Source organism: Eucyclogobius newberryi, unplaced genomic scaffold, assembly GCF_026437365.1.
Source record: "Eucyclogobius newberryi isolate DKJ021-1_F unplaced genomic scaffold, fEucNew1.0.hap1 SCAF_13, whole genome shotgun sequence".
NCBI classification, from domain to species: Eukaryota; Metazoa; Chordata; class Actinopteri; order Gobiiformes; family Gobiidae; genus Eucyclogobius; species Eucyclogobius newberryi.
In genome coordinates, this window is record NW_027315757.1 from 14,696,060 (window position 1) to 14,714,001 (window position 17,942).

At 43.0% G+C, this 17,942-nt stretch overlaps 1 protein-coding gene across 3 annotated transcripts in view; it reads right to left on the reverse strand.

Annotated features, from left to right (window-relative positions):
- LOC140358030 (forkhead box protein K2-like) overlaps nucleotides 1-17,348 on the reverse strand; it is a 32,907-nt gene extending 15,559 nt beyond the window's left edge. For all 3 annotated transcript variants that reach the window (XM_072442671.1, XM_072442670.1, XM_072442669.1), the window contains exons 1-2: nucleotides 16,837-17,348; nucleotides 3,497-3,691 (exon numbers count right to left, since the gene is read on the reverse strand). In XM_072442671.1, the coding sequence (XP_072298772.1) occupies nucleotides 3,497-3,691; nucleotides 16,837-17,135 (494 nt within the window). In that variant the 5' untranslated portion in view covers nucleotides 17,136-17,348. The remainder of the gene's footprint in view (nucleotides 1-3,496; nucleotides 3,692-16,836) is intronic.
- Between the last annotated feature and the right edge of the window lie 594 nt (nucleotides 17,349-17,942).

Genomic DNA, 17,942 nt, shown 5'->3' on the forward strand with positions numbered 1-17,942 from the left:
GCTCACTCCATTGACTCTCCTACACAAACGCTCACTCCATTGACTCACATACGCTCACTAACAAACGCTCACTCACAAACGCTCACTCCACTGACTCTCCTACACACACGCTCACTCCACTGACTCTCCTACACAAACGCTCACTCCATTGACTCACATACGCTCACTCACAAACGCTCACTCACAAACGCTCACTCACAAACGCTCACTCACAAACGCTCACTCACAAACGCTCACTCCCACACACACGCTCACTCCACTGACTCTCCTACACACGCTCACTCCACTGACTCTCCTACACACACGCTCACTCCATTGACTCTCCTACACAAACGCTCACTCCATTGACTCACATACGCTCACTAACAAACGCTCACTCACAAACGCTCACTCCACTGACTCTCCTACACACACGCTCACTCCACTGACTCTCCTACACAAACGCTCACTCCATTGACTCACATACGCTCACTCACAAACGCTCACTCACAAACGCTCACTCACAAACGCTCACTCACAAACGCTCACTCCCACACACACGCTCACTCCACTGACTCTCCTACACACGCTCACTCCACTGACTCTCCTACACAAACGCTCACTCCATTGACTCACAAACGCTCACTCCACTGACTCACTCCACTGTCTCCTACACACACGCTCACTCCATTGACTCTCCTCCTACACAAACGCTCACTCCACTGACTCTCCTCCTACACACACGCTCACTCCACTGACTCTCCTCCTACACACACGCTCACTCCACTGACTCTCCTCCTACACACACGCTCACTCCACTGACTCTCCTCCTACACACACGCTCACTCCACTGACTCTCCTCCTACACACACGCTCACTCCACTGACTCTCCTCCTACACACACGCTCACTCCACTGACTCTCCTCCTACACACACGCTCACTCCACTGACTCTCCTCCTACACACACGCTCACTCCACTGACTCTCCTCCTACACACACGCTCACTCCACTGACTCTCCTCCTACACACACGCTCACTCCACTGACTCTCCTCCTACACACACGCTCACTCCACTGACTCTCCTCCTACACAAACGCTCACTCTTCTCTTTTTAATTAATCTTTGTTGATTATTCATTTTTTGTATTGTAATTTTAATGTATCTTTTCCTGAAATACTCTGCAAACAAATTATACTCTACAAATAAAAATAAACAAAATAAAAAAATAAATGATGAATTAGATAAAGATAAATAAGAAAATAAAATGAAAAATATATTTTTATTCAATTTTAAAATAATAAATAAAATAAAAAATTGGTTTGAAATTAAATGTATTACAGCAATCTAAAAGCAAACAAATCCCACGTACCACTTTTCAAGATAAAATACATCAAGTCAGCTTGGATCGCAAATAGTTAAATATCAATTGTTATTGTAACTTCAGCACAGTCTGGGAAACATATGGAATGGTGATTTTTTTGACCAGTATTGAGATTAGATTTGTGATTTATGTTTTAATAATTTGATTCTGTTCAAAGTTCACATTTTAAAACACGTCATAGAGAATAGACAAAAAGGCTGTAAAATTAACTGACGGATGTTTTATTTGTGGTTTTGTCGCTGTTTGTTGCGTTTTTGATGCTCATTTTTATGCTCGTTTTTGTGACCGCCTGTGACCGCCTGTGCGTTAAAGCGCCCCCTACAGGTCGGACGACTTATTGACTTAAAACGCAGTTAAAGGTTGAATGGCACAAATCTGAGTCTTATTTCCTCGTGGCGTGTTCTGCCGATTAGTCCTGCCACGTATCAATCATAAAACGCACCTATCGCTCACCTGCAGCCGCTTTCGGTTCGTCCCCACGTTTCCGCGTGCCTAAGCGCATGGATCTATCAGAATATAGTTCCCTCAGTGTACGGGGCAAAATGAAGACGGAGAAAGACAGTTCGAGCTGACTCAGAAGTGGACAGAAATCTACGGGAGACGAGAGATGCATTGCACTAATAAACAAACGCACATGTGTGTTGTATCAGTCCGCACGGGGGAGTGCGCATGCGCACATCCACCTGCATTCTCAAATCGCCGAAAAATCGTCCATACCGCCAATTTTTTTCAGCAAATTTTGTATCATATTTCCTCGCGGCGTGGATAAATCATTTGTCCTGCCACGTATCAATCATAAAACGCACCTATCGCTCACCTGCAGCCGCGTGCGGTTCCTCCTCACGTTTCCGCGTGCCTAAGCGCATGGATCTATCATAATATAGGTCCCTCAGTGTACGGGGCAAAATGAAGACGGAGAAAGACAGTTCGAGCTGTGACAGAAGTGGACAGAAATCTACGGGAGACGAGCGATGCGCTCCGTTGCGCTAATAAACAAACGCACGTGTGTTGTATCAGTCCGCACGGGGGAGTGCGCATGCGCACTTCCGCCTGCGTTCTCAAATCGCCGAAAAATCGTCCATACCGCCTTTAAGATAAATATATTTTGAATTTTACAAAAAATTATAAAAATGTTGGAATGAGTGTCCCTGGTGTAATGTAATTACGTTTTCTCCACAAATATCTGCTCGATTGGTGTAAAACTATCACTTATATGTACAACAGGTACAAATACACCCAAAAAAGTCACAATTAGAAACTTGTAAAAACCCTTTGTTGTTAGAAACGTGCTCTAAAGTCAGACGTTTGCAGACTTACATGTTTAGTGCTGTATCTGTGCCACAGTTGCCATGGTTACCACTCCAAAAAACTCTCAGTCCGCATGTGAACAGAGACGTCAGTATCCGGGTTTCTCTGGTTCACCATGTTCAGACTACGGTCATAACAGGGATAATTGTGATAAATTCAACGCTAACGTGGATACTCTGGATACTCTTCTCCATACCGATATCAAAGTTGTAATTAAAGCCTCTTTTTTTAGGTTACGGTTTCAGACTAAATTACATTTTCAACACAAACTAATAGTTCTTTCTTTCTTAAACGCTGTGGTCTTGTTCTAGTTCTGATGAAGCTCGAGATCGTTCCAAAATCTGTTCAGGAAAAGTCACATTTTCTACCGTTTGTGGGATTTTTTTGTTCCTTGCTCAGATGACTCTCGTTTCAACACTAGTTTCATGATCGCATCCGATTTCTGATACTTTTGACAACTTTAATTAGAATCCAAAGCAGCCAATGGCGAAAAGCTCTAGTTTTAGCATCTATTAATAGATTTTCAATACTAATCGATACAAAAACAACCCTTCCACCTCTACTTAGCAAACAAAAGAGTAGAGACTAGCTCTTAGTCTCTACTCGCTTGGTGTTCTTGTAAATGTCATTTAGTCTAAATCCGTAACCTAGAAAAAGAGCCTTTAATTACGACTTTGGCATCAAAATCGGTATTGAAAATGGAGTATCCACGTTAACGTAGTTTTAACACAATTATCCTGGCTTTTAAACCTGCTTTTGGTTGCCTTGGCTTTTGTATTTCACATTTTCTAACTTTAAACTAATGTAGACAACACCCTGTGCGCCACCTGATGGTCCCGGTGGGCGACGGCAGCGATGGCATGAGGTGCGCGATGTTTTCGGGGATGTTGATGGTCAGCGGGGAGATCTGCGGCTGGACAGCTTTGACGGGCGACTCCGGGGCCTCGCGCTTCAACTTCCTCCCGCTGGACAGGGCCGTGAACGAGATCTTTATGTTGGTGCTGGGGAACCGGAACGTGCACCTGCAGGAGGAGAGGGGAGAGACACGCCTTAAACATGTGACAAACGTGACAGACGGGCGTGGTCGAGTCGGGTCGGTTTCGCCGTCGCGGTAACGCTAACGACAACTAGCATCCGCGGAGGATAAATGTGATATTTAGATGCAAACGACACACTTTGGTCAGATTTTGACCATTAGAGCCAAGTATGAAAATGACATCTGTCCATTTAAAGAAGCTCAAAAGAACTTTAAATGCGTCCACTGCCGATTACTATTTTTATAGCAACATTTATTTATAAAGTCTCACTGTACAATAAAAAGGCTTGACTAATGGAAAAAAATAAACTGTTTATGCTTCTTTGAGGTTTTGATTTAATAATGCTGCCGTCCTGTGTTTTAGCCTCTCTCAAGTCTTTGTAACGATTAACAATTATTTAAATAGTCAGATGTTCAGATTAATCAACACTAATTCATACAAAAGGCAAAGTTTGGTGAATAAAACATTTAAGACAAGGCAAACAATTATGAATTTCAAATACATTTTAGCCAAATAAAAAGTGTAAATATAGCGACTAAAGGCTTCTAGATATAGAATATGCATTATTTATGTAAAAACAAATTTTACTTTACATTTTGATTTATTGACATTCCGTTTTTGTCATAAAATAGATATCGTAGTTATATAAATCATATAAAAACCTTTTAGCATGTGTTTTAGAGTCTGTAAAGTCCATAAAACTATTAACAATTATTTAGATAGTCGCAATTATTACGATTAATCAGAACTACTTCACACAAAGGCAGTAAAACCTAGTAAAAAACCTATAATCCAGAGTAAACAGATTAAACCAAGTGGAAACAGTTTTTATCTGTTTTTAATGCTCGTCGTCTCCGTTTTGACATCGATGACACGCGGCGGTGAAGCTCGGGAGCCGACGCGCCGTCGACTCCGACACGACTCAGACACAGCTCAGAGGTAATTAGCAAAAACAAAGTGGAGCTCGGCGCGTTTGGACTCACCGTATGACAAGAACGGCTGCACCATTAGCAACGGAGACAAACGAAGTTCAGGATCGAGCGGTTTGAGGATTATCCAGCATGTGGATATAATCATAACAATCATAATAATAACTAATACTTCTGCAATATTAAAAAGGTATATTTGAGCACATTTATGACAGATTGAGATCAGAATATATCAACATTTAGACATAATTTTGAAAGTCGTCAAAAGAGCAGGTGCAAAAACATCTACAATCCCACAGAAGTGTCCCAGAGCATCTTGGTGTATCATTGTTCTCGCTGAGGGGCTTTGGCATGGCGAGCTGCCATGCTTCAGCTGGTCACTGCTATGCCCAAAAGATACTGCCAGGTATTAAGATAACGAAAAGTACTACGGCGCCGTAGTACTTTTCGCTGCACGGTTTGTCCCACCGCCATCCTTCAACCTCAGCCCAGCGAGAACACTTTATGTAACCAAAACTGCACACAAAAAACAACAACTGCATTGGAATTCACGCAGAAAATTACGATTAAGCAGAAAAGCTATTAATTTTGAGAACTGTGAGTTTTGAGCGCCCCCTACAGGCCGGACGACTCATGGAACTATAACGCAGTTAAGATAAATGTATTTTGAATTTGCAAAAAAAAACAAAAAAGTCATAGAATAGCACATTTTATAGGTTTATAATTTCACTTCTTGTTTGTAATTGATGACATCACACTAGGAAATTACCCAGCAAACACTGGGCCAAAACTCATCTAAAGTCAAATATTTGAGAGCGACTTTATTTTCTTGAATTAATGTTTAGAGTCAAAAAAGTTGTTTCTTTGTGTAAATTCTACATAAACTTTGACTGGTATGAGTGTCCCTGCTGTCATGTCACTTCCTGTCATTTTTTACGGATTTTTCTACGTTTTCTCCACAAATACCTGCTCGATCGGTGTAAAACTATAATTTATATGTACAACAGGTATAAATACAAAGAATAAAGACAAAATTAGAAATGTCTAATTTAATCGATACCATCTCAGTTCCATGGTGTCACGTTCGCTCAGAGTTGCATTATGAGTTAAACCTGTGTCATCCTGTGTCACTCTGGTCCATTATGACTCATTCTTTGACGGCGGTTGCCACTAACGATTAAAGGACAATTTTGACACGTTTCCGCCCATAAACCCTCCATTTCGTGGTCCACGTGCCGCCCGATAAAACCCTAAAAACGGCAACAGCCTAAGCGCTCGCCACCGCTTCAACGCTGTTCCTGCGCCGCGCTCGCTAATTAGCCGACGGGGATGATAACGCTGCGGTAATTTAATTTGAAAAGCGAGGCGGGTTTGACGAGACTGGCCCCGTTTAAGAAGATTTTCTGCACAAACGTCAACTAGCGAACGAGAAAACGAGCTCAGAACACGCGGATAAATCCCGATTAGTGTTGGACTGTCACAATTACCGTAGCAACATCGTTATTTTTTAAGGGTTTTAATGCAATAAGCAAAAAGTTTTCTCTTTTAATTACTTTCTAAAAAACTTCTTATGCATATTAACCATCGTTTTAGAACTGTATTTTTGACACAAAACACTAAATTTACTAAAACTACACGTCACTTTTTGCCATTTTTCTTTTTAATTATAAGATTTGAGCAATAAACAGTTGAATAAATAACTTGACGCCTCATTAAATATGCAAACTAAACTAATTCTCAAATTTTTTCAAATAACATTGTACATTTAGAAAGGTTGTGGGGTTTAGCATTATTGTGTCAAAGTTTATATATTATCGTTAGGTGAGTTTTTTTATTTGTTGTTTCACGGATTTTCCTTGGCATTTTTAAAGGGGAGGACGGAATAAAAATAAAAAATCTTTTTTTGTTTTTTTTTCATTATCAAATCACATTTCTACCATCCAAAAGTCAGAGTTGAATTTAAAAATACAATTTTATTCTAAATAATTTTCTTAGAATATAGGCCCTACGCCCATCTCTCTACATTATCTACATAATTATAGTTATCAATGCAAGACAATTGAAAATAACTCTTATTATACTGCGGTGTACAAAAATACCTTCAATGTCATAAACTAACCCAGACTGACAGCTTCTCAGAAAATGAATCATCCCGTGACCAAACAAGTCAGTTTGATAAACTTTATTGAGTCTTGACAGGAACACAAAGTGTGCAATGAATGAAAATGTCTTATTGAGCTTAAATTTGGCCACAGTGATTTGATCCAACGGCGCAGTAATTTTTCCCACGCTCGAGTTGTGGACGCGCAGATCATCTCATCGGGACAAGTAGCGTCCTTACAATGCGATCAGAAGAGAACGTGACTCCAGGCGAGCTGGACATGTCCACATGAGGAGGACTTGGGCTACTTAAATGGCAACGACAAAATTATTCTGATATAATCGATCAAGACGCGTATTCTTCATTTCCTCGTTCAAACACGAGTTCAATGAATGGGAGCCCAAGCCAAAGCCACGCCCACCCCGCGTCCTTCATGTTAATCTACCGGTCAATCTCATGGATATAGGAAGCCGTGAGTTGCGAGAGTTTTAAAGCTGACGTTCAGACGAACTCTGGGTCGTGCAGAAATGGTCGGAGGTCGTTTTTTAGAATCTCTGAATCTGTCACTTCTTTAAATAAAAAATAAATTAAAAAAAAAAGACAGAAGAAATCACACATTTTAAAAGAGTTCGACCAAACCCAGAAGGAGCTTGTGTGTCATTTCTGCTCCACAAAATCAGCGTTCAAGACACAAAAGAAACCATTTTATTGTTACTTTGGAAAAATCCTAGGTTTCTGAAACACGTTGACAGTTTGAAGTCCTGTGGTGTCGCTCTGTCGGACCGGACAGTGTAGCGTGGAAATGGGGATGAGAGAGGGGAAGGACATGAAGCAGAACCACTCAACCACAGACAGGGCTGCAACGAATCGATCTTAATGTGTATTTCTAGTTCTAAACAACAAAGCAATTACCGTATATTCCGCACTATAAGGCAAACTGGATTATATGGCGCACTGTTGTTTTTTGAAAAAATATAAGGCTATTAAGTGCGCCTTATAGTCTGGAAACTACGGTAGTTCTTTTCACTAACTTTGTCTGAGCTGAAGTGAAGAGGACATCCTGATTGACTTCATTTACACACAAAATTTAAGTTTTTTTTTTTTAAACTCATGAGTCATAAAACATCATCTCTCAGCACATGGCATGTTTTGGAGTCTGTGTATAGTCCAGATAACGATTATTCAATTAGTAATTCAACTACTAAGCACTGAGCAACGCAACAGTTGTATTTTATTAGAAAACTACAATTAAAAATACATGTTAAGATGTTTTATAATCATGGAGCTAAACTGTCCCTACTGTGGGTACAGAGGTCAAACTCCCGTAATATTTTGCTGTCGGATTGAAGAAAAATTCAAATATTGAGAGTTAAGAGTCTTTTCGATACCGCTTCCTGAACGATTCTTGTTTTCCGCGCCTGCATTTTGACGGTGTTAAAGGTTGAATAGCCGATTTTTTTTGGCCAAAATTTTAGTCTTATTTCCTCGTGGCGTGTTCTGCCTATTAGTCCTGCCACGTATCAATCATAAAACGCACCTACCGCTCACATGCAGCCGCGTGTGGCTCGTCCCCATGATAGCAGCACGGTTACGCGTGTCTAAGCGCATTGATCTATCATAATATAGTTCCCTCAGTGTACGGGACAAAATGAAGATGCGATCCGTTGCGCTAATAAACAAACGCATGTGTGTGTTGTATCAGTCCGCACGAGGGAGTGCACATGCGCACTTCCACCTGAGTTCTCAAATCGCCGAAAAAAATCGTCCATTGCGCCTTTAAGAAACGACCAGAATTGTTTTCTCGGCACTGAATCTCGCAGTTAAATCTTATATACTTTACTTACACCACAAAACCAAAAACACAAACCACATCTTGATAAATATGATAAATAACTCACGTTTAAAGAGTTACACACACAATGATGTAATGTTGCTGTAGTCCACTTTGAGTCCTTGTTTAGTCTGGATTTAGTCTGGTTCTTGCCTTGGTTTAGTCTGGATTTAGTCTGGTTCTAGCCTTGGTTTAGTCTGGATTTAGTCTGGTTCTAGCCTTGGTTTAGTCTGGATTTAGTCTGGTTCTAGCCTAGGTTTAGTCTGGATTTAGTCTGGTTCTAGCCTTGGTTTAGTCTGGATTTAGTCTGGTTCTAGCCTTGGTTTAGTCTGGATTTAGTCTGGTTCTAGCCTTGGTTTAGTCTGGATTTAGTCTGGTTCTAGCCTAGGTTTAGTCTGGATTTAGTCTGGTTCTAGCCTAGGTTTAGTCTGGATTTAGTCTGGTTCTAGCCTAGGTTTAGTCTGGTTCTAGCCTTGGTTTAGTCTGGTTCTAGCCTTGGTTTAGTCTGGTTCTAGCCTTGGTTTAGTCTGGTTCTAGCCTTGGTTTAGTCTGGTTCTAGCCTTGGTTTAGTCTGGTTCTAGCCTTGGTTTAGTCTGGTTCTAGCCTTGGTTTAGTCTGGTTCTAGCCTTGGTTTAGTCTGGATTTAGTCTGGTTCTAGCCTTGGTTTAGTCTGGATTTAGTCTGGTTCTTGCCTTGGTTTAGTCTGGATTTAGTCTGGTTCTAGCCTTGGTTTAGTCTGGATTTAGTCTGGTTCTAGCCTTGGTTTAGTCTGGATTTAGTCTGGTTCTAGCCTTGGTTTAGTCTGGATTTAGTCTGGTTCTAGCCTTGGTTTAGTCTGGATTTAGTCTGGTTCTAGCCTAGGTTTAGTCTGGATTTAGTCTGGTTCTAGCCTTGGTTTAGTCTGGATTTAGTCTGGTTCTAGCCTTGGTTTAGTCTGGATTTAGTCTGGTTCTAGCCTTGGTTTTGTCTGGATTTAGTCTGGTTCTAGCCTAGGTTTAGTCTGGTTCTAGCCTTGGTTTAGTCTGGTTCTAGCCTTGGTTTAGTCTGGTTCTAGCCTTGGTTTAGTCTGGTTCTAGCCTTGGTTTAGTCTGGTTCTAGCCTTGGTTTAGTCTGGTTCTAGCCTTGGTTTAGTCTGGATTTAGTCTGGTTCTAGCCTTGGTTTAGTCTGGTTCTAGCCTTGGTTTAGTCTGGATTTAGTCTGGTTCTAGCCTTGGTTTAGTCTGGTTCTAGCCTTGGTTCCAGCCTTGGTTTAGTCTGGTTCTAGCCTTGGTTCCAGCCTTGGTTCCAGCCTTGGTTTAGTCTGGTTCCAGCCTTGGTTTAGTCTGGTTCCAGCCTTGGTTTAGTCTGGTTCCAGCCTTGGTTTAGTCTGGTTCCAGCCTTGGTTTGGTCTGGTTCCAGCCTTGGTTTAGTCTGGTTCCAGCCTTGGTTTAGTCTGGTTCCAGCCTTGGTTTAGTCTGGTTCCAGCCTTGGTTTAGTCTGGTTCTAGCCTTGGTTTAGTCTGGTTCTAGCCTTGGTTTAGTCTGGTTCTAGCCTTGGTTTAGTCTGGTTCTAGCCTTGGTTTAGTCTGGTTCTAGCCTTGGTTTCGTCTGGATTTAGTCTGGTTCTAGCCTTGGTTTAGTCTGGATTTAGTCTGGTTCTTGCCTTGGTTTAGTCTGGATTTAGTCTGGTTCTAGCCTTGGTTAAACCTGCACATTTCCCGTTCTCAGTTTATGTCATCTTTGTTTTTCCTCCTTTTGCTAAACGTTCCCATTCATTCCTTTGAGTGAGGAACGGTGGAGGAATGCAAGGTCGAGGCCAGCGCAGCCCGTCTTCTTTCTTTGCGCGGCGTTCTTTCCCGTCTTCTTTGCGCGGCGTTCTTTTTCCCGTCTTTTTTGTGCTGCGGCGTTCTCTTTCTCGTCTTATTTGTACGCCGTCGTTCTCTTTCCCGTCTTCTTTGTGCGGCGTTCTCTTTCCCGTCTTCTCTGTACGCCGCCGTTCTCTTTCCCGTCTTCTTTGTACGCCGCCGTTCTCTTTCCCGTCTTCTTTGTACGCCGCCGTTCTCTTTCCCGTCTTCTTTGTGCGGCGTTCTCTTTCCCGTCTTCTTTGTACGCCGCCGTTCTCTTTCCCGTCTTCTTTGTGCGCCGCCGTTCTCTTTCCCGTCTTCTTTGTGCGCCGCCGTTCTCTTTCCCGTCTTCTTTGTGCGCCGCCGTTCTCTTTCCCATCTTCTTTGTGCGGCGCCGTTCTCTTTCCCGTCTTCTTTGTGCGGCGCCGTTTTCTTTCCCGTCTTCTTTGTACGCCGCCGTTCTCTTTCCCGTCTTCTTTGTGCGGCGCCGTTTTCTTTCCCGTCTTCTTTGTGCGGCGCCGTTCTCTTTCCCCTCTCCTTCGCCCGCCGTTCTCTTTCCCCCCTTCTTTGTGCGGCGTTCTCCTCCGCGAGTCGTGAACGCGCCGCGACCGCCAAAAATAGCAGCGAAACATCTTCTTGGGCGTCGTATTGATCAGACGCGAACGGATAAATTTAGCTGGAATGACGGACGTTTCAAAGAGTCGTCTCGTCGCGCGGTCGAGTTGTTTGTTCGTCATGCTCAGAAGTAAAAGTGTGAAAAGTCGCATTTCTCGTCTCATTTCAAGCTAACGTGAGAATATCAAATGTTTGTGTTACAATTATTGTGAGAAAAAACATCACGATTTCACGATTATTGAAGTTTGTGATCGACTTTACAATATGTTACTTTCTGAAAATACTAAATGAACAGTCGAATAAAAGAGTTATGTACATTTAGGACTATTTTTTGGACTGCAGATTGAAAATGACCACGGTTATTATGATTTTTGGTTCTAACGATTATATTGTGACCAGAATCATCATGATTATCGTTTAACTGAATAATGTGACATTCCTGGGTATGATTTGCGACGTTTTCAAATTCAGATTAATATTTTAAACTTGAAAAATGCTCCTTTACGAATAAGATGTACTAATTAGAGCTGCAACAATGAGTAAAGTAATCGTGTATTTTGATATTCACTCTCTGAACAATGAGTCATGGTGACGGTTGGTCTCTCCAGCTCTTCTCACAAACAAGTTCTCATGCTTCCAAAAATAAAAAAGTAAATGTTAAAGTAAACACTCTTTCCCACTGCAGCGTGGTAAATGTGTACCAACGGCGCAATACCCTTCTGCAACGACAGGTGGCGCACGTGGCATGGAGCAGACTTTGTAAACAAGCTAGTTTAAAAAAAGACTTGCTTTAATGACACGGTTCTCAGAAAGCTAGAGTCCTGAGCGTGGATCATTCATCTACTATATGAAAAAATACTTATATATGAAAAAAATATATATAAGTTGCACTGGAGTATGAAATGCAGTTGCAAGTGTGAAAATAACAAATAATATCACATATAAGTCGCTCCGGAGTACAAGTATATAAGTATAAATATAAGTATAAGTCGCACCCCGGCCAAAACTATGAAAAAGTCCGGAAAATACGGTATATTGAGGTTTTGGAGAGATACTTGCGTGAAATTAGGAATAAAATGTGTTATTTCAAGTCAAAGCTCCTTGTTAGTTATCAGTTTATTACTATGAGCTAAAAAAAGATTGAATATGCGTTAAAAAAAATTGTTCCACGGAATGTAAAAAATAAAATTACGTGATGAAAATGGAAAATAGAAACTTAACCCAAACCAGACCAAATCGAGGCTAGTTTAAACCCCCCCGAGTTTTCTTTTATTTAACACTACATTTCTGTCGGGTAGAGGAGCGCGGTGTTATTGTGAGAGAGTTTTGTTGAAATACTACGTTGTGCAGCCCAAGTTGAAGTTCTGACTCGGGCCAACATTCCTTCGCCGTGACGTCGGTTCAAAGCGTTCAAAACAAAAACACGCTCCTTTATTTCCTCGTCTCCCGCAGAGCGCTTCCTCGCCTCTTTATTTATACTCTGCCCTGACAGAGGCCTTTATTTAAACACATTTGGGTGACAGCGACGGGCACATTGTGGCCCGTTGCCCCTGGCAACGGCCAGGCCGGCGTTTTGAAAGGACTGCGCGGCATGGAGACAATGTGGCCGTGTTTTTACATCCGCGGCTTTTAAAGGGGAAACGGGCGGAGTTTATGGGGAAACGACTGTGGGATTCGGGCGAGTTTATGCATCAGAAACGCGGATTCCAAAGAGGATACGAGGAAGTACGAGGAAGTGACAAACACAGAAACACGAACACGCCGCTCTCTCGCTTTGACTTTTATCTTTAGAGCATGACATTCACGAGGACAAAACTCCTCTGGCAGAAATACTTCAGCGAGGGCCTGATCGGGGGAAAAGTGTCAAAAGGTGCAGGACTGTACATGGGCTAAACTGGGGATAAACCAGGTCTAAACTGAGGATAAACCAGGTCTACACTGAGGATAAACCAGGTCTACACTGAGGATAAACCAGGTCTACACTGAGGATAAACCAGGTCTAAACTGAAGATAAACCAGGTCTACACTGAGGATAAACCAGGTCTAAACTGAAGATAAACCAGGTCTACACTGAGGATAAACCAGGTCTAAACTGAAGATAAACCAGGTCTAAACTGGGGATAAACCAGGTCTAAATTGGGGATAAACCAGGTCTAAACTGGGGATAAACCAGGTCTAAACTGGGGATAAACCAGGTCTAAACTGGGGATAAACCAGGTCTAAACTGGTGCTGTAACTAACCATCACTTTGCTAATCGATTAGTCTTGCAATTCATATCGATTAGTTGTTTAGAGCGCAAAAGCCACACAATTGCGTGTGAGGATCTGGTGGAGTACGTTTTCAAATCAAATACACTCAACGTACACATTTTCACGTCATTTTCATGAAATCACGGCTCAACTTCAGTATTCAAACTCGTCTTCTCAGCTCGCTGCCTGTTTTGGAAGCTGTGTACAACGACTATTCAAATACTATACGTGTCGACGGTTATTTCAATCATAGATTAGTTGTGATTAATCGACAGCTGCCGAAGCTCTAACGGAGGAGGAAAAAGGGTATAAAACGATCTCTAAATTAGGTTACTTGCTTATGGTCGTAACCGGAACGTTCTACTTTCCCTTCGTAGAAACCACGCCCACGTGTTTACCGGCTTCAACAAACGAGCGAATGTTTGTTTAGAAAATGAGAGACGTTCCCGACGGGCTTGGGCCTGCAGCTTGCGGCCGCGTCACGTGACAACAACAACCAGGGCGGCGCCGCGCGGGGGTCAAAGGTCACGGAAGGGAAAGGCTACGCAAACATGAGCCGACTCCAGTCCAACGAAAGGAAAACAAAATATCCCCAAGAGATAATGTACACGTATATTTAGAGCCAAAAAAATATGGTTCCAAGACAATATGTGTAGTTTGTGAGTCATTATTGGCAATTTGTCATGTTTTAGCCCGGATTATTTGATTAACACAGGGCTGCAGCTAACAAATACTTCGGTAAACAATTAGTCTTGCAATTTATTATTTTGTTTAATTGATTAGTTGCTTAGAATTACAAAATTTTACTCAGACAAAGCTGAACCGAGGCCATTTGAGGACGTCTAGGTCGAGTGTTTTCATAAAAAAAAGAAAAAACGTAATTTACACATTTCCTTGGTGTTTTTAGTGTATTAAAACCTCTTCTCTCAGATCGTGGTGTGTTTTATTGACCAGTTAACGATTATTCGATGACTGAACCATTTCTACAAACGGATCAGTTGCAACGAATTAACTTGTAAATTATTAATTCAATAGTTGCCTTTATCACGATATATAGTCGTTTAAGCCTTAATCTCGACCCTTGACTCACTTTGCAGTTGCATTTTAACACAATTTGAACAGGATAAAACCATTAAACTCTCACTACTGTGTTTTGTGTGGCACGTAAAGGGCGATCGGGGACGGGGCTCGTGAATAATTGACTCTCGGAACGCCATGGGTCGAGCTGAAGTCGGGCCAAAGTTCCCCGCTGTGGGCAAAACAGCGCTTTGTTTACGTCTCCGGCTAACTGCTAGCCGTCGTTAGCGCCGCTTGGTTTGTTTACAACGTGAAAAGGCGAACAGAGGAAGTAAACTGGACTTGTGTGGACAGTATCGGCATCAAAACGGCGTCCTAAAAAACTTAGCCAAAGACTAGATCGTATTCCGGGAAAAGCATTAATAACAAACATTTACCAACTTGCCCACAACAGACGAGGCAACTTTGCACTGCTGCTTTAGAAAAACCACTGAGGTCAAACCAAAAAGAGTCGACTCGTTTCCATCGCTTCCTCGTAACATTTTCCTTCTGAACAATCGTGACTCGGCGCACACCAAACCGCCTTCACTAGTTTGAAAAGAAGGCAGAAAGTACACAAAAACACACAAATCAACAGTAAAACTAGAATCTAAAGTAGGTGCAGAAAACATGGCATGAATATGAGACATTTCAGCCTTTAAGCAGTTTTAGAATAATATTTAGCTTAATCCGAACTAGTATAAACCATCACGGCCACGTAAAGAAAGTACGGTTATTCTGTGTTAAAAAGTACGTTTGGTTGTATGAAAATATCTCAAATAATGTAAATTTAGTAAACTCGTAATGCATTTCTATATGTTCATCCAAAGCATTTTTAATTTCATGCACAATAAGATCTAAATTGGAGCAGGCCAGATGATCAAACTGCTTTTATTTATGCAATTATGTCCTCTGCAAAGATACTCAGTAGTTCATAGAGACATCTAGTAGTACTTGTGTACTTTAGACCTCAACAAACGCGAACTGTATTTGCTTGTCAGTTTGTATTTCAGTCTCCTCTCAAATGCAAACGCTCCTGAGGTTGACAGTGTGAAAGCTGAACACAATACTACTTTTTAAAACACATATGACGAAATCTTAAACGCAAAACGCAGCACGTGAGACCAAAAACATTGAACTGTGCGAGCCTTTTGCACCAGTTTCGATACAGAAAGCTTTAACATACACATGCTTCTGGACTACATCTGGTCGTTGTTTGTTATTGTAGTTCATTGAAGTTCATTTGGGGGTTATCTTTGGTTCTGTGTCCGTGTTTTTGGACTGACTGAGGCTTCGCTATCGCTGTAGCAACGCCTTGAATTCAAAGACACGCCGACAGCACTTAGCATTAGCATGTAGCCTCGGTCCAATTTCACAGCGATATCTACCGTGTTTTTGCTCAATGTCTGGATATTAAACGTGCACATGAACGCGTGTAATGCACTATGAGGCGCGGTGACGTGATTGTGAACGTTTTCGGTCCAAACGCGACGGGGAAACGAGGCCGGAATGCGGCTAACGCTAGCGCAGGATGCTAACGCCGCTAAAGAATGTCAACAAAGAACATGGCTCTGCGAACAGGATGCGGACTTGTGCGAGGCTAGCAGGCTAAAAGCACGTGGCCAAACGGTATAAAAACACAGAGCCGTGGACGAACTGAGGCCGGAACCAGATCTAGGCCGAACCGGGACTAGAACCACACCAGGACTAACTAGGTCACGTCCAAAAGTAAAATAGCCTTAAATTAGGACTAAATCAGACCAAAACCAGGGCTAATCCGGGACTATTGACTCAGGAATGAATCAAATGCAATAATGAGAGTAATTCATTCAATAACTAAGTCTAATCCAAGACTATTCCAGGTCTAAAGCAGGACTAGATCAGGTCTAAACGGGGACTAAATGGGTATCGACAGGGTGGTCCTCAATATCCACATGAAGGAGTAATGAGGTCAAACCCAAAGCTCAAATAGACTTAAATGATGACTAAACAACGAGTAATAATAAACCAGGACAAAACAAATGCTAAAATGGGAGTAAAGCATGTAAGAACTAAGGCTAAACCAGGACTATTCCAGGTCTAAGCAAGGACTAAATAGGTGTCAACATGGTGGTGTCATCAATATATATATATATTTGAAAATAACAGGACTAAGTAGGTCAAATCCAAGACAAAACTGTTTTAAATCAGGACAAAACCAGGACTAGTATACCAGGACTGAACCAGGACAAACACATGCCATGTTTGGAGCAAAACATGGAAGAACCAAACACTAAACCAGGTCTAACTAGGTCAAATCCCAGGCTAAAATAAGTAAAATGAGACAATATCAGGGCTAAATCAGGACCAAACAAAAGCTATATTAGGAGTAAAACATGTCAGATCCAAGACTATAAACCAGGTCTCAACATGGACTCAATGAGCATCAACAACGTGGTCCTCGTCTCAAAATCTACATAAATAAATGAATGAATAAATCCAAATGAGTGTAAATGTGTCGTGCGGTGCTGAACCCTCCAGACTCACATCCTCGGCAGCTGCAGCGGCGGAGCGCCCCGTCTGAGAAACACGCCGTCCACAAACACCCCGTTTTTGCCCAGACACCGGAGGTAAAAGTCCCCGCTGCTCGAGCCCTCGTCGCTCGCGGTGAAGATCTCCAGATGCCGCCGGGAGATGAAGCTGGAGTGTCCCATGCTGACGTCCACGGAGCCCTGCGACGAGTTCCGCCCGATGGTCACCGAGCGCTTCTTCATCATGTATTCGAATTCGCGGCCCTCGAGCCGGGCAAGTGGCCCAGACGAGCCGCCGCCGCTCACCACGGCCATGCTGCTGCTGCGGTACCGGGGGGAATGCACGCGGTGTGTGGGGGGTAAACAAAACACGGGGCCGGCACGGGCTTTGCAGTGGGGAGCGAATCTACAACGGGGGCATCTAATTCAAAACAAAAATTTCGAGGGGAACATGCGAGAGGCCGAGGGGACAGCGGCTCCAACCCACCACCGCCGAGAGAAAGGGGTTGTCGCTGGATTGGATCGGCCGGAGGGACGCGGCAGGACGCGGCGATTGGTTCTCTCGACGAAACGGGGGCGCGGTTAACGTCGCGCCAGTGCGACTGGGCGCCTGCGCCGTCTGTCAACGCCCACAGTGTCGAAGCGAACCAATCACGTTCGCGGAATCGTCAATCACAACGCAACGTCCTCTCCGCCGATGCAAACTGGCCTCACCCCGAGTCGACCGAACGTGGCGGGGGGTGGGACGATTGACAGCGCTGCGAGCGAATCGCGAGCGAGGACGCCGACACGAGCGACGCCTGCGGCCAATCAGGAGTGAGAATTAAACCGAGGACACACTCAAGGGCGGTTGGGACGTAGCGGCGCATATGCTTAACCGGCTACAAACAAAACACGGATCGTATGTTTTAAAACGCTTTCCACGTGTAGCGCACCAACATCGCCGCATCACACGACGCGATACGAGCACGACCCGCCGATATCCGCCGCTGACACCGAATAGTCACGGGTTTAAATTGAGAAAACGGCGGAGAAACGCGCGATTGTCGTGTGATTTAGCCTCGTTCTGGGGTTTCGTCGCAGCCCGCTCATGACGACGGCGCCGTTCCACTACGAAATCCA